The sequence below is a fragment of the Rhinoraja longicauda genome, chromosome 37 (assembly GCF_053455715.1).
Source record: "Rhinoraja longicauda isolate Sanriku21f chromosome 37, sRhiLon1.1, whole genome shotgun sequence".
Lineage (NCBI taxonomy): Eukaryota > Metazoa > Chordata > Chondrichthyes > Rajiformes > Arhynchobatidae > Rhinoraja > Rhinoraja longicauda.
The window spans coordinates 17,670,824-17,692,048 of record NC_135989.1 but is presented as its reverse complement, the minus strand read 5'-3'; the positions used below and the strand labels follow the sequence as shown (position 1 = coordinate 17,692,048).

Genomic DNA, 21,225 nt, shown 5'->3' with positions numbered 1-21,225 from the left:
TTCCTGAAACCATTCTAGTAAATTATTTAGAAACATAGAACCATAGAAAATAGGTGCAGGAGGAGGCCATTCAGCCCTTCGAGCCACCACAGCCATTCAATGTGATCATGGCCGATCATCCAAAATCAATACCCCGTTCCTGCTTTCTCCCCATATCCCTTGATTCCGTTAGCCCTAAGCTATATCTAACAATCTTCTCAAGAAATCTTGTTAAGATTTCTCAATCTTAGCTTTAATTTCCTTCTGCTTTCAAATTGTGCTTCTCTGAACCGGCCCAGCACTGCAGCTGCAGCTCTGCTATTCTCGTGGATACGATGAGCTTAACCCGTGCCTTAAGTGCTTAGTTAACATGCAGAAGATTTTTGCAGATACAATCCCAGCTTTCTTATTTTCTTGTATCCCTTTTAAAATGATACAATTCAGCATGTACTGTATATCATCATCGCTTTCTACCTACCAAAACAAATCACTTTCAGTTCTCTGCATTATCATTACCACGTCTACTGGGTTCACAAAATATTTGTCAACTCTATATTTAAACATTTTCCTTGTGTCCACTCATCCCTGTCCTCTCCTTCTTACAAGGGGACCCGACCCGAAACATCACCCATTCCTTCTCTCCAGAGATGCTACATGTCCCGCTGAGTTATTCCAATATCTTTTTGTCTACCTCCCCTTCTTCCAATTCAATATCAATAATGTGCATCAAAAACTATGATGGTTGTAACACTGTCTGATTTTGAGTACTCCTATTTTTTCCTGGACTTTGGTTATCTACCATATATCACAATATATGATAGGTAAACAGCATCCTGGCAACTCCCCTATTTAAAATGGTGCTCCACCCTTCCTTGGTCATCTGTTGCCGGCCCTGCTTTGTTCTATCTAGCCTCTTCCTGCCTCCAATTCCCTTCCCTCTATTTTCAGTCTGGAAAAGGGTCCCGACCCGAAACATCACCCGTACATTTTGTCCCGAGACAATAATATACTAAACTATACGGCAAGACTGTTATTTCTGTTGTTTCAAATAGTAATAGGAAACATTAGGGGAAAAAATTAAGAGATTAATTTATTTTCAGGAGCTGATTCGGAAAGGAATTCCACACCATTTCCGCGGGATTGTTTGGCAGTTGCTATGCAATGCAACTGATATGCCTGTGAAAAACCAGTATTCAGAGCTGCTAAAGATGACCTCTCCTTGCGAGAAGCTAATCCGGAGAGACATTGCACGGACCTATCCTGAGCACGATTTCTTCAAAGGACAATACAGTCTCGGACAAGAGGTGCTGTTCAATGTCATGAAGGTGAGAGATGGACTTTGCCTCCAGCTTTTCCTCACCAGTGGTAATTCAGTGGTAATTGAAAATGGACAGGAATGGAATGTAGACACATAAAGGCTAGAGTAACTCAGCGGGTCAGGCAGCATCTCTGGAGAGAAGGAATGGGTGACGTTTCGGGTCGAGACCCTTCTTCAGAGTGATGTCGGGAGGGGGCGGGACCTCTTCAGTCTGAAGAAGGGTCCAGACCCGAAACGTCACCTATTCCTTCTCTCCAGAGATGCTGCCTGACCCGCTGCGTTACTCCAGCATTTTGTGTCTACCTTCGATTTAAACCAGCATTTGCAGTTTTCTTTTCCTACAGGAATGAAATGTATCCAATTTTCCTGATTTAGTATGTGGGAGAGGAAAATATGAACAGTTAGCATTTTTAAAATAATCCTCCCTATATTTTCCCAAATGGCTCGAACAAAAATAAAATTGTATATAATTATCCCCAGAAGACAATTGAATAGTACATCAGCCATCCTGGAAAATAGTTGCATCCACATTACCCATTCAAGTAGCCTCCTGTGTCCCACATCCCGACTGGTCAGTGCCCTTGCATCAAACTATACTTCCACATCGTCTAATGATCTCTAAACTGACTACAGTAATATCCACTTGTCTGAGATTGGCAATTTCAGTCCACTAAACCTCTTGCACCACAATCTCTGCAGTTCTTGCAGGTATTGCTGTTTTGGACCAGTTGGTAGCTTAGACGATGTGCAACCACACAAGTCCAGGACCCCTCAAGGGCAAAGAGATAGCTCCATGCTTTTAAACACTTTCTGTTTATGTCTCTCAAAATGTGAGTTACTGGGACGGATAAAGTGGCTGTGGTCCAGTAAATGGTCACACATTCATGAACATAGAGTGTATAAGGGGTAGAATTTCACAGATGTGTGCATGTACAATTTATTGGAATCTAATGTGTGCATGTTGTATGTATGTGAAATGCTCAAAGTAAACCAATTGCCCAAAAACCGAGGAAGACAGCTTGTGAGCATTCACCTGAGATAATTTCAAAGCTGATTTGGAGAGAGAGATGATTAAGATCAACAACCTGAAACATTAATTACTTGCTCCAGTTTCAAGCTGATCTGTGTATCTTCAGATTTCCTGCATCTGTTATTTTACTTCTGCCCATTGTTTAGTAATAATAATAATAATAATAATAATGCATTTTATTTATATAGCGCTTTTCATATACTCAAAGACGCTTTACAGAGATTTTGAGAACATAATGGGGGTGGCACAGCAGTAGTAGTTGCTGCCTCACAGCGCCAGAGACCCAGGTTAGATCCTGACTACGGGTGTTGTCTGTACGGAGTTTGTACGTTCTCCCCGTGACCACGTGGGTTTTCTCCGGCTGCTCCGATTTCCTCCCACACCCAGAGTATAGAGGCTGGGAGGTGAGTATAGAAGTTGGGAGGTCATGTTGCAGTTGTATAAGACGTTGGTGAGACCGTATTTAGAATATTATGTTCAGTTCTGGGCACCCATGTTATAGGAAAGATATTGTCAAGCTTGAAAGGGTTCAGAGAAGATTTATGAGGATGTTGCCAGGACTAGAGGGTGTGAGCTTTCGGGAGAGGTTGAGTAGGCTGGGTCCCTATTCCTTGGAGCGCAGGAGCTTGAGGGGTGATCTTATAGAGGTGTATAAATTCATGAGGGGAATAGATCGGGTAGATGCACATAGTCTCTTGCCCAGAGTAGGGGAATCGGGGACCAGAGGGGACAGGTTCAAAGTGATGGGGAAAAGATTTAATAGGAATCTGAGGGGTAACTTTTTCACACAGAGGGTGTGTGTGGAACAAGCTGCCTGATGAGGTAGTTGAAGCTGGGACTAGTGTCCCAATGTTTAAGAAACAGTTAGACAGGTACATGGATAGGACAGGTAGGAGGGATATGGACCAAGCGCTGGCAGATGGGACTAGTGTAGCTGGGACATGTTGGCCGGTGTGGGCAAGTTGGGCTGAAGGGCCTGTTTCCACACTGTATCATTCTATGACTCTATGACAGAGACGTGTGGGTTTGTAGGTTAATTGGCTATTGTAAATTGTCCCTAGTGTGAGAATAGTGCTAGTGTGTGGGGTAATTGCTGGTCGGCCTGGACTCGGGCTGAAAGGCCTGATCTCGCACTGTATATCTAAAGTCTAAAAATTTTTAATACTATTTAGGAACAGGCTATTGAAGTATTATTTCAGATTTCAGTGTCCATGAAAAATAATTTATTGGGTGGCTAATGATATTTTAACATTGAAGTTAGAAAATGATGCTGTCAGTGGGATGCAGAATTATTAGCTGGGTAATTAAAAGACACATGATTGGTTTATTGAAGATTGAAAGATACATTATGGAAACATGCCCTTCAGCTTAACAAGTCCATGCCGACCATCGATCATCCGTTCACACTGGTTCTGATATCTCTCGTTCACGGCCACTCCTTGTATACTTGGAGTAATTTACAATGGCCAATTCACCTTTGCCTTGTGATGTGGGAGGAAACTGGAGCACCCGAAGGAAACATACGCGATCACACAGAGAACATGTAACTCTGTACAGACGGCACAGACATCACCCGTAGACAGGATGGAACCCGGGTCTCTGGCGCTGGAAGGCAGCAACTCTACCGCTGCACCACTGTGCTGCCCCCCCATTACTAAACAAGGGACAGAGACTCAAAGTGTAATAATAGATGCAGGAAACCTGGAAATACACGGATCAGCCTGAAACTGGAGGCAGTGGTTCGACCAACTGCACCACTGTAGTACACTGAGAGCAATAGTATTCTCCAAACACCATTAGGAAAAGATACCAAATAGTTATTTCAGACTTTTCTCCTGCAGATGCTCTGGCCTTTCCCATGAACATGCCTGGTTAAGAGAACTGTATTTGGTGAACTGTCCCAGTTATGATGAGATGAGTAAATATCTCAACTTATTTTTATCTTTTGATAGGATCACCTCTAACCTTTGTTTCGATTATCCTATTTTAATTAAATAGCAATATAGTTTTGCTTATTCTTCAGTCACTGAGCTTCGGAGTTAACTTGTGTGTTGAAGTTTTCTCGTGTTTGAGTCTGTTTGCTTACTTTGTGGCAGGCTTACTCTCTGGTCGACCGTGAAGTTGGATATTGCCAAGGAAGTGCATTCATTGTGGGGCTGCTGCTCATGCAGGTTAGTGTGAGGAATTTGCCTAATGCAGTGAGACCAGGAAGAACTGCGATGTGATACTTCCGTATAAATTGTTTTGCCCCTCACTGTAATGTTCTGATTGTGCCTTTCTAAGATGTGATGGCTTTTCCAGAACACTTTTTATTCCAAATATTTTATCCACGGTGGAGAACCTTATTCTACATACCTAGGACATTTGAATGTTACTGTGTACAAAGTTAACCTAGTAAACAGAGAGGTAATCGTCCTGTGTGTCTATGGGACTGTAAGTATATACAGTTCAGAAACTAAATAGGTAGGTTATTTAGAGATAGACCCAAAATACTGGAGTAACTCAGCGGGACAGGCAGCATCTCTGAAGAGAAGGAATGGGTGACGTTTTGGGTCGAGACTATTCTTAGCTGAAGAAGGGTCTCGATCTGAAATATCACCCATTCCTCATCTCCAGAGATGCTGCCTGTCCCACTGGGTTTCTCCAGCAGTTTGCATCTATCTTCGGTTTAAACCAGCACCTGCAGTTTCTTCATACACAGGTAAGTTACTTACATTGGACATCCTGTCAGTACTTAGGCTAGTTTAAGTTAATGTTATATGTATCAGGGATCGTGTAGAACGGTCCTATCTGGACCATATCTTCTAAGTATACGATATTGTGAAGAACAGCAAATTATTTGTTCATTGATAATTCCATCAGTGAGTTTTATATTGATTATTTTAAATCTCATTCTGGGTGGATGGTGTACATTCCAAAGCTGTCAACTAGAAGTGAACTTGTAGATTGAGTGGTGCTTTCAGCATGATAGACCTCGGGGAAGGATTAAAATCCACATTTACTTCTCACCATTATTTTTCCTGTCAGTTCTTGTAAGGAATTGGATAGAAAGGCAATTATCTTGGACATTGTGCATTTATATAGTGAGGCAAAGAACAGTGGGGAGTGAGTTGCCTGGAAAAATGCCTCGGTACAATCAGCAATCAAGATGGGACAGAGCAGAAGTGAGTTGTTTCACTGGGGGAGATGGATAGAAGTGTAAATTGCTTTGAGTCCTATTGATTGCTTAGAGTTGCAGTGTTGAAAATCTAGAGCAGTTTCTTGGCATGATACAAAATAGGGCAAAGAGCTGGAAACCCATGTGTACATTGTTCCCTTTCTATTTCTATTAAACAATGAAATATTTCTCATTGATTCTTAATTTCTATCCACCACGTGCATGATTATGTTTGATGTGCTGGAGAGTTTTTCCAGAGCAACACTTGTGAGTAAAGTAAGAATGTAATTGTTCTATCTGGGACATATGACAATAATACACTCTTGACTCTTGCTTTGTTTTATTTTCTTTTATAGATGCCGGAGGAAGAAGCGTTTTGTGTGTTTGTGCGTTTGATGCAGGAGTATCGACTAAGGGAGCTCTTCAAGCCCAGTATGGCAGAGCTGGGTCTCTGCATCTACCAGTTTGAGTATTTAATGCAGGTAACCTGGTGAATCTTGTTCCGTCAGACCTTGTACTTGAATTAATTGATTAACCTACTCACCCACAAAATAGTGTATAATAAATACTGGGAAGTGATTGCAAGCTGTGTTGGAAATCCTGTGCTAAATGAGATAGGGCATAAAATCACTGTAGGATGATGCATGGCAGTATTAATATATCGCAAAAAGGAACAGTTGAATTGTAAGCTTATTTTTTCTTGGCAAATTGCCAACTTCATATTCCTGCATCATCGAATGATCAGTGAACGAGGAGCAGAATGGAGAATTGGAGAAAGTAATGATACTAAAAGGCAATAAATCCCCAGGACCTGACGACCTGCAGTTAACACGCAAGTTGTTATTTTCTAAAATTCGATTACATTTTAAAATGGCTCCTACAGATTGGAAGGTGGCAAATGTAATGCCACTGATTTTTTTTTAAAGAGTCTGGAATAATGGGTCCATTAATCCGACGGAATAATAGAGAATATACAATAATCTATATATTAACGAGGTAGCACTTAAAAATAACAATAGGTTTGGGCAGAGTTGTAGAGAATTTTCAATACAGAATATATGAACTATAACAAGCAGAATGGATAATAATAATAATAATAATAATGCATTACATTTATATAGCGCTTTTCAAACACTCAAAGACGCTTTACAGGGATTACTAGAACGTAGAGAAGAAAATAAATAGATAAATAAGTAAACAAACAGAAAAAGGAGACAGAAGGTGAGGTGACGGTCAGTGGTTGAAGGCAGTGCTGAACAGGTGAGACTTCAGTGATGTTTTGAATGTGGTGAGTGAGGAGGAGTCTCTGACGGTTTGGGGTAGTGAGTTCCAGAGGGTGGGAGCAGCGATGGAGAAAGCCCTGTCCCCCCAGGATCTGAGTTTGGTCCGGATGGGGGGGGGACAGGAGGTTGGCAGCAGCAGAGCGGAGGGTGGAGGTGGGAGTGTATCTGTGGAGGAGGTCAGTCAGGTAGGATGGGGCCAGGTTATGGAGGGCTTTGTAGGTCATGAGGAGGATTTTGTACTGGATTCTCTGGGGGATGGGGAGCCAGTGGAGCTTGTAAAGGACGGGGGTGATATGGTCACGGATCGAGGAGTGGGTGAGTAGACGGGCAGCGGAGTTTTGAATGTATTGAAGTTTACTGATGATTTTTGAGCGTGAGCCATAGAGGAGGCTGTTGCAGTAGTCCAGACGGGAGGTGATGAAGGCGTGGATGAGGGTTTCTGCAGCTGTGGAGGAGAGGGATGGACGGAGACGGGCGATGTTTTTGAGGTGGAAGAAGGCTGTCTTGGTGATGTGTTTGATGTGTTTGTCGAAGGAGAGGGTTTGATCAAAGATGATTCCAAGATTCCGGATGTGAGGGGAGGTGGATACTGGGAGACCATCAATATTGAGGATGAAGTTTTGGGTGGATTTGGTGAGCGTTTTTGGACCAATGATGATGATTTCGGATTTGTTGCAGTTGAGTTTGAGGAAATTTGATTGAAGCCAAAATTTTTATATTTCAGTGATGCAGTTTGTCAGTGTAGAGTGTGTGGTGTGGAGATTGACTTGGTGGAGATGAGGAGCTGGATATCATCGGCGAAGCAGTGGAAGTTGAGACCATGACGGCGGATTAATTGACCAAGGGGGAACAGGTAGAGGATGAAGAGGAGGGGGCCAAGGACTGAGCCTTGGGGGACACCTTGGGGGGGGAGGGGAGCGGTGGGGGATTTACAGTTGTTAATGGAGATGAACTGGTGCCTGTCGGAGAGGTAAGATTTGATCCAGGATAGGGCTGTGCCGGTGATATTAAAGGAGGTTTCAAGTCGGGTGAGGAGAATGGAGTGATTTATGGTGTCAAAGGCGGCGCTGAGGTCAAGTAGGATGAGGATGTTGAGGTTGCCAGCGTCAGAGGAGAGGAAAAGGTCGTTGGTGATTTTGAGGAGCGCAGTTTCAGTACTGTGGTTGGAGCGGAATCCGGATTGGAAAGTTTCATACAGGTTATTGGTAGAGAGGTGGTATTTGAGTTGAGAAGCTACAGCGCGTTCCAAAACTTTGGACAGAAAGGGTAGATTGGAGATTGGTCTGAAGTTGTTTGGGGTGTCGGGGTTGAGTCCAGGTTTTTTTAGAATGGGGGTGACAGCAGCGATTTTGAGGGATGGCGGGACGATGCCAGTGGACAGGGAGGAGTTTATTGTTGCAGTGATAAGTGGAGAGAGAGCAGGAAGGCAGGTCTTGACAAAGCTGGAGGGGATGGGGTCCAGAGAGCAGGTGGCAGTTTTTATTCCTGTGAAGAGGTCAGAGAGGTCGGTGGTGGAGACGGGAGAACTGAGGCAGGAGTTGACAGGATAAGGGGGAGCAGGTGGTTTGAGGGGGAACAGGTGCGTTGGTGTTTAAGGTGCTGTAGATGCTGTCTATTTTGCTTTGGAAGAATGAAAGGAAAGAGGTGCATTTGTCAACTGTGAATGACTGGGAGATGGTGTCCAGGGGGCTGAGGAGTTTGTTTATTGTAGAGAAGAGTGCTTTTGGGTTTCCGGAGCCAGAGTGAATTATTTGAGAGTAGTAGGTGGAGTGGGCGCGGGAGAGGGCAGGGGAGTATGGGATATGGTGTATTTGGACTGTAAGGTGGGACTCACATGGGATAAGAGCTCATACAAATGAAATGCAAGGAGGTGCTGTAGAGGAACAGAAATATGTTGAATTTTTGCAGCCTGTGTTATAGCAAATACAGAGATGATACTTCCTTTTTGTCAGTCTGAAGAAGTCTTCCATCAATGTGAAGAAGGGTCCCCACCTGAAACGTCACCTATTCGAGTTCTCCAGAGATGCTGCCTGACCCATTGAGTTAATCCAGCATTTTGTCTTTTATTGTAAACCAGCATCTGCAGTTCCTTGTTTCGATATTTTACTTTGGGCTGGATATCTAAAATGTCACATAAGAGGTTGTTGGTTTAGGACTGAGGTGATGAGTCTTTGCAGACCCCTGTCTTGGCAGAGGCATTTTGATTTTTAGAAAATGCATATAAAACTTGAGGCAATGAGTTGTGTAAAGAGCCAGACAATCTGACCATTGTGTCTCAGTGTTATCACTCTACTCTGAGACACACAGCAACGGTGGCACAGCGACGTAGCGGGTAGAACTGCTGCCTCAGAGCCAGAGAACCGGGTTTGATCTTGACCTCGACACTGTCTGTGTGGAGTTTGTACGTTCTCCCTGTGACCGCATGTGTTCCCCGAGGGTGCTCCGGTTTCCTCCCACATCCCAAAGATGTATGCGTTTGCAGATCAATTGGCCTCTGTAGATTGCCCCTAGTGTGCTGGGAGTGGATGTGCAGGTGGGATGACATAAGTCTAATGTTAATGGGTGATCAATAGTTGGTGTGGAGTAGTTGGGCGGAAGGGTCTGTTTCCATGTTTATTTCTAAACCAAAGGCTCACGCTGCAGCTTCCTTTGAAGTATGGATGCTGGGGTTGGGTTGGAGAGTCTTAAACCAAGGCTATTGAAAAGGCTTTCCAGCTTGTTTTGAAAGGTTAAATGTTCCGCGGCACATTTGTTCATGTTAACTGCAATTATTATTCTGTACTAGACAAGTTTACATTACTTGAAAATAAAAAATATATATGCAGTGGCTGGGAATTGAGCCAGAAACACAGAACACTCAGCAGTTCAGGCAGCATTTGTGGAAAGAGAAGAGGCTAATATTTCAGGTAAAAGACCCTTCATCGGAACTGGTAAAGAGAGAAAACTTGTTCGTCTTAAGTTGCAGGGAAGACAAGGCAGTTAAAAAGGGAATATCTCTGATAGTGTGAGGTCAGGGTGTTGAAGATGTTGGGTTGAGAGAAGAAAAAAAAAGTAATACCTAAATGGTAGTAGTCAGAGGAAACACAAAAAAAGTAGAATGTTCAAAATGCGAGCTGTAGGAAATATCTTATAGGTCAGGTCTGATTTGTTTCATTTGGTTCTTGTTATAGATCCATAGAGTGATACAGTGGCAAACAGGCCTATTCAGCCCAACTTGCCCACACCGGCCAACATGTCCCAGCAAAACTAGTCCCACCTGCCTGCGCTTGGTCCATATCCCTCCAAACCTGTCCTATCCATGTACCTGTCTAACAGCCTCAACTACCTCCTCTGGCAGCATGTTCCATACACCCACCACCCTCTGTGAAAATGTTGCCCCTCAGATTCCTATTAAATCTTTTCCCCTTCATCTTGAGCCTATGTCCTCTCATCCTCTATTCCCCCACTCTGGGCAAGAGAGTCCACCCGATCTATTCCTCTCATGATTTTATACACTTTCACTTTCCCTCATTAATGTATCAATCAGATAATGTCATGTACTACTGGCCTCACCCTATCAAAGAGACTCCCTTCTGCCCTATCCATTCATACCCCACCCTCTTTGCAACTTTAATGTGTTCTCTTTCTCCCAATTCTCATAAACAGCCTTTGACTTGAAGTTTAGTTTTTAGTTTTAGACACAGCGTGGAAACAAGCCCTTTGGCCCCCAGAGTCCACACTGACTAACGATTACCTGTTCATCATTCTATGTTATCCCAGTATCACATCGTACAAACCAGCGACAATTTACAGAAGCCAATTAACTTACAAACCTGCACGTCTTTGGAACGTGGGAGGAAACCGGAGCTCCCGCAGAAAACCCACGCGGTCACTGGGAGAACGTGCAAACTCCGTGCAGACAGCACTCGTAGTCAGGTTTGAACCTGGGTCTCTGGGCTGTAAGGCAGCAACTCTACTGCTGCTGTGCCACCCCAAGTATTAGCGCTGTTTCTCTTTCCACAAGTTCACATAAGTGCCTGCAAAATATATGTTATAAATAGTAGAGATATTTTGCTGATACAATAAATTTGTACATTTGAACAGAACCGAATCAATTTCAAATTGCATAAGGTATAAAATGACCTACTTTGTAAATCCCGACATCAATAGAAAGCACAGGGGCATATCAGATTGTGCTTGTACCTCACAGGTCCAGAGATCTAGGTTTGATCCTGAACATGGATGCGCTCTGTGTGGAGTTTGTACATTTTCTTAAACTCTGGGACCTCCAGTTTCCTCCCACATCCCAAAGATCTGCTTGTAGGTTTATCCAATATTGTAAATGACCCATTAATGTGGGTTTACGAGAAAACGAATCAAAAGGGAGTTCAATGCGCGTGTGTGGTTGGAAATAAATTGCATGCGTACGGAGAAATAGCAAGGGGAAGATGGGAATAATGGGATTGCTTCCCTGGGAGTCGGCTTGGACCTGATGGGCACAATTACAGCTCCTGTTTTGAAGTAAGATGAGTTGAAATTGAAATGTTGGATTATTGAGAAATGGAGTGCTGCAAAGCAAAGAAACTCCCGAGTGTGCAGTTGGGCAAATGAAAAGAGACTGCAGGTGCGACAATCTTGAGCAAAAAACTCAATGTTAGAGGAACTCAGCAGGCCAGGCAGCAACTGCGGAGGGGAAAGGACTGACAACGTTTCGCATCTGGATCCTTCAGGATGCAATTCGGTCTAAACAAGCGTCCCGACCCAAAACATTGTCCATCTGCAACGCTCCACAGATGCTGAAGATGGACACAACATGCTGGAGTAACTCAGCGGGACAGGCAACATCTCTGGGGGGGATAAAGGAATGGGTGACATCATCCAGAGATGCTGCCTGTCCCGCTGAGTTACTCCAGCATTTTGTGTGTATCTTCGGTGTAAACCAGCATCTGCAGTTCCTTCCTACACTGATGCTGCCTGACCTGCATCCAGAGAATGTTATTTTGGGAATGAAAGCTAGTTTCCTGTTCCTCTCCAGCACTTCCTTGCATTTCATTTGTACGAGCTCTTATCCTATACAAGTCCCACGACAGGTCCCTGAGGTGAACGGGGAACGTTGTGAAGAAGGTGCATGGCATGTTTGCTTTCATCAGTTGAAGCATCGTACAAGAGGCAGGAAGTCATATTGCAGATTTTTAAGTGTAGGAAGGAACTGCAGATGTTGGTTCAAACCGAAGATAGACAAAATGCTGGTGTAACTCAGCGGGACAGGCAGCATTTCTGGAGAGAAGGAATGGGTAATGTTTCGGGTCTAGAGCCTTCTTCAGAAACGTGGCCAATTCCTCCTCTCCAGAGATGCTGTCTGTTCCGCTGAGTTACTCCAGCATTTTGTGTCTATTGAAGATTTTTAAAGCTTTGATTAGGCTGCACATGGAATATTGAGTGCAGTTTTAGTCGCCATGTTGAAAGAATGTGAAGGCTTCGGAGAGGGTGCAGAAGAGGTTTACTAGAATGCTGACACAAGGAACAGAAGAGGCTGGTTTGCAACTCAGTGGGTCAGGCAGCATCTCTTGAGGACATTCCTGGGTGACGTTTCAGGTTGGAACACTTCTTCAGCCCTTCAGTCTGAAGTACCCAGACCTGAGAGGTCTATCCACGTCCTCCAGAGATGCAGCCTGAACCACTGAGATAGAAGGTATGAGCAACAAGGAGAGGCTGGACAAGCTTGGCTTGTTTTCTCTGAAGCAATGGAGATGGTGGGAAGATTCAATAGAAGTATATAAAATCATGGGAGGCTTAGTCAGAACCTTTTTTCCAAGGTGTAAATGTCAAAGACGAGAGGGCATAGCTTTAAGGTCAGAGGGGGGGCATTTAAAGGAGGTGATGTGAGGCAAGTTTTGCACAGAGTGGTGGAGGCAAATATAAAAGTGGTGCTTAATAGGCCTTTAGATAGGCGCATGGAAATGAAGGGAATGGAGGAATATGGATCACATGAAGGCATAGGAGACCAGTTTAACGGGATCATATTTAACACATTCATTGTGTGCTGAAGGGCCTGTTCCTGAGCTGTACTGTTCTATGTTCAAACTAGGTCAGGACATGCGCAGTGATTAGCATGACCCTGGGAAGTGTCGTAGAACAGAGTATTTGGGGTGCAGGTACATAGTTACTTGAAAATGAAACTCTGCACTCTGTATATCTTCACCTTCGCTCTACCTATTGCACTTGAGTTTGACTTGTTTGTATTTATGTACAGTTTTTCGCTGTGACGTCACATGTGACAATAAAGTATTCATTCATATTACAGTATCTGATTTGATTGGTTGGCACGCAAAACAAAGCTTTTCACTTTGCCTCAGTATACATGACAATAATAAACTTAAACCTCGGGTATTATCTTACGGTCGAGATACAGCACTGTGCATGACCTGGCGAGTAACCTTTCTTGACCCCATTTTAAAGTACCTGTATTTTGTACATTGGCGTGTCCTGTGTGCTTCAGTTTTATTTGTGCTCTGCTCTTTATTTTGCTTCTCAGGACCAGTTGCCTGAATTGAACGTGCACTTTCGCTCCCAGAGCTTCCACACATCGATGTACGCGTCTTCATGGTTCCTCACAATTTTTCTCACTACGTTTTCCCTGCCTTTAGCCACTAGAATATTTGACATATTTATGTATGAGGTAAGTCCTTCAAAGTTACATCAATTGTGTTGAAATTTTAATAATATAAAGCAAATGATTGATGGGTAGACCAACTTTACTGTTGATCCTTGCGGAAATGAGTATCAGTCTTCTCAGTTAATGACCAACTCGATAGAGATGAGCTGAGTTTTATTTCTCATTGATGTCGAGGCCTTAAAAGCAGTAAATGGTGCAGGAAGTAAGGAAGAGTGATATTGCCCCCTCGACATTTCAAGTGATTTTGATCTCTAACCCAGTATCTGATTGAGAGGAATGGGAAGAAGCAAATACTGATTGAAGATCATTCCAAGAGATGTTACTCAGACACTCTGGAGTCCTTCAAATTTCCTATCATAATTGTGCTGATTCATTATTCTATTGGAGGAGAGATGGTCAGTGTCTCTGGTCAATGAACTACAGATCAGAGCTGGGAATGGTTGTAAATAAAGCAGGTTTGAAGGTGCAGAATATTGGGAAGGTGGGAGAGGTGGTACAAAAGGCGAGTCTGTGATCAGAAAGAAATAAGGAGAAATTATACGGCAAAAGGGAAAGTGCAAAGTGAGAAGGATCGGTAAAAGGATAGTAAGACGGGAACAAAACGTCAAATTGAATGAGTTCAGCTCAAATGGGCATCTTGATCAGCATGGAAGAGGGGCTGAAGGGCCACAACTCCATGCCTGTTTGAGTTGCAAATCTACTTTACTTATCTGAAATTGTCAGTGATGGGTGTAGTGACAGCTAGCAATGTTGCTTGTTGAATTCAGTGTTGAGTTTGGAAGGTTTTCATGTCTAGTTAGAACACCGGGCATAAGTGCATGACTCTGAATTTAGCATTGTTGGAAAAGTGTCAGAAGCCAAGGGTAGGGTAGATCAGGTTCAGTTGCTTTAAAGATACTGGTGGTATAAAGCCTGATGAACACACACTGTTGCTTTGGTTAGGCTATCGCATTCTCGTTGTATCAGGTATATACCATCTCATGCTGATTGAGAAAAGGATAGAGTAAGACTACTCGATAGAATTTTAAATTTTGCATCATGCATCCTTGGTGCCCATCGAAGCAGGTGTATGTGACATACATAAACATGACTTATGAGAATCACTGGCACTTCCATCTTGCGTTGTGTCCTTTTGATTTTAAACTCTCCTTTGTAGTTCTCAGTTCAGTGAATACTGCATTTGTATTTGGCAGGGATTGGAAATAGTCTTTCGTATTGGAATGGCTATCCTTCAGTTTAATCAAGTCGAATTGATGCAACTTGACATGGAAGGAATGTCGCAGGTAAATATGATCACAATCTTGCCCCCTCTCTGATCCTGCCACCTGTTGGATCTCTCTCAATTCTCTCATTCTGAAAAGTTTTACCTCTGGGTTAAGACTTGATGCCTTCGCACTCAAGATCTTAAAATCGTTTTATGTATAACAATCCGATCACAAAAGGAAATAATTTCAGTTACCATGGTGCTTTATTTGTCTCGTCAGCAACTGCTCGGTGAAATTCTTTTTGCATATTTACACATGCAGGTGCCACCATGTTTTGGCGCCATTTTACAAGGATGTTGCCGGGACTAGAGGGTGTGAGCTATAGGCAGAGGTTAAGTAGGCTGGGACTCCATTCCTTGGAGCACAGGAGGATGAGGGGTGATCTTATAGAAGGACTTAACATCTCTGGACTTAACATCGCCGGCGCGGCTCGGCCGCGGGACGTTTCGGTGCCCGGTGCGGCTCGGCCGCGGGGCCTTCCATCCCCTTGCGGGGGCTGTGCGTGTCGGTCGCCTCGGTAGGGGTCGAGCTGCCTGTCCGTGGGCGCGGGGGGAAGAGAGTGGAAGAGAGTGGAAGTTTTGTTGCCTTCCATCACAGTGAGGGGGTGTTTGGAGTCACTGTGATGGATGTTTGTGTTGGGGTCGTGTGTCCTGTGTTCTTTTCTTTTTTGCTGTGTCTTGTGACTGCTGAAATTTCGTTCGGTATATACTGTTATATACTGTTATAAGATCATGAGAGGAATAGATCGGGTAGATGCACAGAGTCTCTTACTCAGAGTATGTGAATGGGGGAATCGGAGGACATAGGTTCAAGGTGAAGGGGAAAAGATTTATTAGGAATCTGAGGGGTAACTCTTTCACACAAAGGGTGGTGGGTGTAACGAACAAGCTGCCAGAGGAGGTAACTGACGCAGGGACTATCCCAACATTTAAGAAGCAGTTAGACAGATACATGGATAGGACAAGTTTGGAGGGATATGGACCAAATGCTGGCAGGTGGGACTCGTTTAGCTGGGAAATGTTGGCCGGTGTGGGCAAGTTGGGCCGAAAGGCCTGTTTCCACGCTGTGTCCGAAGTCTGGTCCACCAGCGCACTCAGTCTACTGGAGCAGTTACTGAGCGGAGCGATTCCTCTCCTTCCAACAAGTTCTGTTTCTTTCACCTCTCTACCCACTATTCTGCAGCATGAACAGAGGAAAGGTGTAAGCAAAAAGCTGTCAGTGGTGTTTGTAAAAAAAATTCCCCTGCCTCCTCGTTCAATGGTAGGCAGAGGAAGTATGATTTAACTTTATCAGTTCCTGTCAGTTCAGTAGCAATTATTGTCCTGCCATGGAATCAGGCAGGGCCTGCATGAGGAACTGCCAGGGGAATGTGCTACACTTTTAACTTGCAAACGTTTCCGCATTGACTGGTGGCAAAGGCTTTGTTTCCCATATCCGTGCATTTATCACTTATTACTCTGAACAGGAACTGTTTGGCAGAAGTACATTGTTCTGAAAACACATTCTTGGTCCATTTTCTAGTTATCTCGATATTTCATTTAGTTTAAAAGTGCAAATTTGCTCCCACTCTTTGGTTCAACCCACTTCCTCCCCCCAAAGACATTTAAATCATTCTGCATGAATTTGAATAAAATCAAACAAGTATTGGAACACAATTTCCCAATTAGTGGCTTTAGTGTAAGATATGTATTAATTATCAGAGGAATTAGAGGCTCTGAGCTATAGGGAGAGGTTGAGTAGGCTGGGTCTCTATTCCTTGGAGCGCAGGAGGATGAGGGGTGATTTTATAAAGGTATATAAAATCATGAGAGGAATAGATCGGGTAGATTCACAGTCTCTAGCCCAGAGTAGGTGAATCGAGGACCAGAGGGCATAGGTTTAAGTTGAAAGGAAAACATTTTAATAGGAATCTGAGGAGTAACCTTTTCATACAAAGGGTGGTGGGTGTATGGAACAAGCTGCCGGAGGAGGTAGTTGAGTCAGGGACTATCCCAACGTTTAAGAAAGAGTTAGACAGGTACATGGATAGGACAGATTTGGAGGAATATGGACCAAACGCGGTCAGGTGGAACTAGTGTAGCTGGGGCTTGTTGGCCGGTGTGGGCAAGTTGGGCTGCAGGGCCTGTTTCCACACTGTATCATTCTATGACTCCATGACTATGAGACTGTGAAGAATAGGGCCACTTGGGGGCAGTGTTGAGAGTAAAATAACAACTTTTGTTAAGCAGATATATTTTGGGTATATATTTTAGGTTTTGAAAAGAGCTTTTGTGTAATAGTATTTTGTGGAGTCTTGAAATAAAAACATCGTCAAGATAATTCAACCCAACTTCAGATAAATGTCCACAATGAACGTGATTTGGAAAAGAATCAAAACAAAGTCAACTTCTTGTATAAGAAGATAACTGTAGATGCTGGTACAAATCGAAGGTATTTATTTACAAAATGCTGGAGTAACTCAGCAGGTCAGGCAGCATCTCGGGAGAGAAGGAATGGGTGACGTTTCGGGTCGAGACCCTTCTTCAGTCATTTTGTAAAGTCAACTTCTTTATGCAGTGAGGAAATGGGATCAGGGGCGCACAGCAGCGAGGCTGATTCAGGTGTAATAATCAAGAGGAAGATGGCTGAGAAGGTATTTCTGTGATTGTGGACAGAGGATGACCGAGTAGAGTAGTTGGATTGCTCTTGCTTGGAATCAGTGTTTTGGTTGTTGTCATGTGTACCGAGGTACAGTGTAAAGCTTTGTTGTCATGTGTACCGCGGTACAGTGTAAAGCTTTGTTGTCACGTGTACCGAGGTACAGTGTAAAGCTTTGTTGTCATGTGTACCGAGGTACAGTGTAAAGCTTTGTTGTCACGTGCACCGAGGTACAGTGTAAAGCTTTGTTGTCATGTGCACCGAAGTACAGTGTAAAGCTTTGTTGTCACGTGCACTGAGGTACAGTGTAAAGCTTTTTTGTCGTGTGCCATCCAGGCAGCTAAAAGACAACACATGAATTACAACCAAGCAGTCCACAGTGTGCAGATGCAGAATAAAGAATATGGCGCTTAGTGCAAGATAAAGTCCAATTAAAGATAGTTCGAAGGTCTCCAATGAGGTAGGTGGGAGGTCAGGACCGCTCTCTGATTGGGGAGAGGACAATTCAGCCTTGGCAAGCCAACAATCTCCTTCCATCTGCAGTTCTATGATGCCTCGTTAATGGAAGCGATGCTGATGTTTCTTCTGGTTTTTGTTCCTCCTCACAGCACTTTCAGAAGGTGATCCCACAACAGTTTGATAGCTGTCCAGATAAACTGATCCTGAAGGCATACCAGGTCACGTACAACCCAAAGAAAATGAAGAAGTATGTACATTGCAGAACAAGCTTTTTGGAGTTAATTGCTGTGTGGATGTGAGAGTGGTTCCTGCCTCCTCTTCCATCAGAATAGATGGATCTCATTCACATGGTAGTATCATAGAAATTATAGCAGCAGATACTTAGTCTAGGTAGATTCATAATTATTCAGCCAAATTTCATGTTCTAGTTTTTGGTCGAAAGCCTTGGTAATTTTATAGCAAGGGCTTTTCCATTTAAACATGGGGTTTTAGTGCCCACCATCCCAGTGGTCAGAACTTCCACCCTCTCACAAACTCTGGCTGACACCATTTCAACCCCAGCTATTTACAATATACATTAATGACTTAGACGAAGGGATTAAAAGTACCATTAGCAAATTTGCAGATGATACTAAGTTGGGGGGTAGTGTGAATTGTGAGGAAGATGCAATAAGGCTGCAGGGTGACTTGGACAGGTTGTGTGAGTGGGCGGATACATGGCAGATGCAGTTTAATGTAGGTAAGTGTGAGGTTATTCACTTTGGAAGTAAGAATAGAAAGGCAGATTATTATCTGAATGGTGTCAAGTTAGGAGGAGGGGGAGTTCAACGAGATCTGGGTGTCCTAGTGCATCAGTCAATGAAAGGAAGCATGCAGGTTCAGCAGGCAGTGAAGAAAGCCAATGGAATGTTGGCCTTCGTAACAAGAGGAGTTGAGTATAGGAGCAAAGAGGTCCTTCTACAGTTGTACCGGGCCCTGGTGAGACCGCACCTGGAGTACTGTGTGCAGTTTTGGTCTCCAAATTTGAGGAAGGATATTCTTGCTATGGAGGGCGTGCAGCGTAGGTTCACTAGGTTAATTCCCGGAATGGCGGGACTGTCGTATGTTGAAAGGCTGGAGCGATTGGGCTTGTATACACTGGAATTTAGAAGGATGAGGGGGGATCTTATTGAAACATATAAGATAATTAGGGGATTGGACACATTAGAGGCAGATAACATGTTCCCAATGTTGGGGGAGTCCAGAACAAGGGGCCACAGTTTGAGAATAAGGGGTAGGCCATTTAGAACGGAGATGAGGAAGAACTTTTTCAGTCAGAGGGTGGTGAAGGTGTGGAATTCTCTGCCTCAGAAGGCAGTGGAGGCCAGTTCGTTGGATGCTTTCAAGAGAGAGCTGGATAGAGCTCTTAAGGATAGCGGAGTGAGGGGGTATGGGGAGAAGGCAGGAACGGGGTACTGATTGAGAGTGATCAGCCATGATCGCATTGAATGGCGGTGCTGGCTCGAAGGGCTGAATGGCCTACTCCTGCACCTATTGTCTATTGTCTATTGTAACGCTTCCTAACCTTACTACATGACCATGGCAAAGCATGAGAAACATGGAATAAATGCCTGGGGAAAAGCTACAGGTTATAGCAATTTAATAAGATGGTGGGGTGGGGGGGGAAACGAGGTTGTAAACATAGAAACATAGAAAATATGTGCAGGAGGAGGCCATTCGGCCCTTCGAGCCAGCACCGCCATTCATTGTGATCATGGCTGATCGTCCCCAATCAATAACCCGTGCCTGCCTTCTCCCCATATCCCTTGATTCCACTAGCCACTAGAGCTCTATCTAACTCTCTCTTAAATCCATCCAGTGATTTGGCCTCCACTGCCCTCTGTGGCAGAGAATTCCACAAATTCACAACTCTCTGGGTGAAAAAGTTTTTTCACACCTCAGTTTTAAATGGCCTCCCCTTTATTCTAAGACTGTGGCCCCTGGTTCTGGACTCGCCCAACATTGGGAACATTTTTCCTGCATCTAGCTTGTCCAGTCCTTTCATAATTGTACATTTATATTACTCTGTGACCAGAATAAGCAAATTTCCCTTCTGATTCCGTTCCCAACAGTTCAGGTATTGTGAAGTACAACTTTGTGATGATAAATCTCCGGTTGGATTTTATGAATCTTTTCTTGATTCACATTCTGTTGTGGCCTCGTGTCACCTTCCTATCCCTGGTTCCGGGGCTAGAATGATGAGTGTGCAATTTTGCTGTAGAAAAGCCTGTTGATCTGATATGCTTTCTCTTGTGACTTGTATCTCCCACAGACTTGAAAAGGAATACACTGCAATCAAAAACAAAGAAATGGAGGAGCAGATTGAAATCAAGGTCAGTTTTCTAAATAAGTCTGAGGCAGCTGAATTAATTGTCCCTGCCGATGCTCCTCATTTCCATCCAATTCTGGGGATAACAATGTCTAATTGTTTTTAAAAATTACTGTGATTAACTGGGGTTTTTTTTAAAGAGGTGAATGATGTAATTACGGAAATCTGATCTGGTGAGATAATTAAGTGCTCTTTGCTCAAATGATAGGGTGAGAATATACAGTTGATTAAGATTTACAGGCAATGTAATTTGTGCTTGAAGTACATTTATTTGATTGGAGCAGGTTTTTTTCCTAAGGTGTCAATTTTGCAGTGTTGGATTAAGCATCATTGCCCTCTACTTGGTTACACAATAGCGTGACAGGGGAAATCTTTGTTAGATGAGTTACATTCCCCAATAGTCTCTTCCTTGCCTCAAATCTTGTGCAAGGTCTGCATTTCTCTTTCTAACATCTTAAGCATCCTTGAACTTAATCACTGTGCGGACAATCTCTTCGAAAGTGCCAAAGACCGAACCTCAGAAATTCCCTCCCTGAACTTTCCTACTTCTCTCCAACATTTTCCTCCTATATGCAGTCTGATAGCTATCTTTTTGATCAGGCCATTTGTTACATAGAAACATAGAGAAACATAGAAAATAGGTGCAGGAGTAGGCCATTCGGTCCTTCGAGCCTGCACCGCCATTCAATATGATCATGGCTGATCATCCAGCTCAGTAACCTGTACCTGCCTTCTCTCCATACCCCTTGATCCCTTTAGCCACAAGGGCCACATCTAACTCCCTCTTAAATATAGCCAATGAACTGGCCTCAACTACCTTCTGTGGCAAAGAATTCCACAGATTCACCACTCTGTGTGAAAAAAAACTTTCTCATCTCGGTCCTAAAAGACTTCCCCCTTATCCTTAAGCTGTGACCCCTGGTTCTGGACTTCCCCAACATCGGGAACAATCTTCCTGCATCTAGCCTCTCCAACCTCTTAAGAATTTTATATGTTTCTATAAGATCCCCCCTCAGTCTTCTAAATTTCAGCGAGTATAAGCCTAGTTTATCCAGTCTTTCTTCATCTGAAAGT

The 21,225-nt window shown here is 43.6% G+C and overlaps 1 protein-coding gene across 7 annotated transcripts in view; it reads left to right on the top strand.

Moving 5' to 3' along the window:
• The window catches only part of LOC144610613 (EVI5-like protein), a 114,157-nt gene that overhangs the window by 26,324 nt on the left and 66,608 nt on the right, over positions 1-21,225 (top strand). For all 7 annotated transcript variants that reach the window (XM_078429445.1, XM_078429442.1, XM_078429444.1 and 4 more), the window contains exons 5-11: positions 1,080-1,304; positions 4,424-4,498; positions 5,841-5,966; positions 13,282-13,425; positions 14,616-14,705; positions 17,933-18,030; positions 20,095-20,155. In XM_078429445.1, coding sequence (XP_078285571.1) covers positions 1,080-1,304; positions 4,424-4,498; positions 5,841-5,966; positions 13,282-13,425; positions 14,616-14,705; positions 17,933-18,030; positions 20,095-20,155 — 819 coding nt within the window. The remainder of the gene's footprint in view (positions 1-1,079; positions 1,305-4,423; positions 4,499-5,840; positions 5,967-13,281; positions 13,426-14,615; positions 14,706-17,932; positions 18,031-20,094; positions 20,156-21,225) is intronic.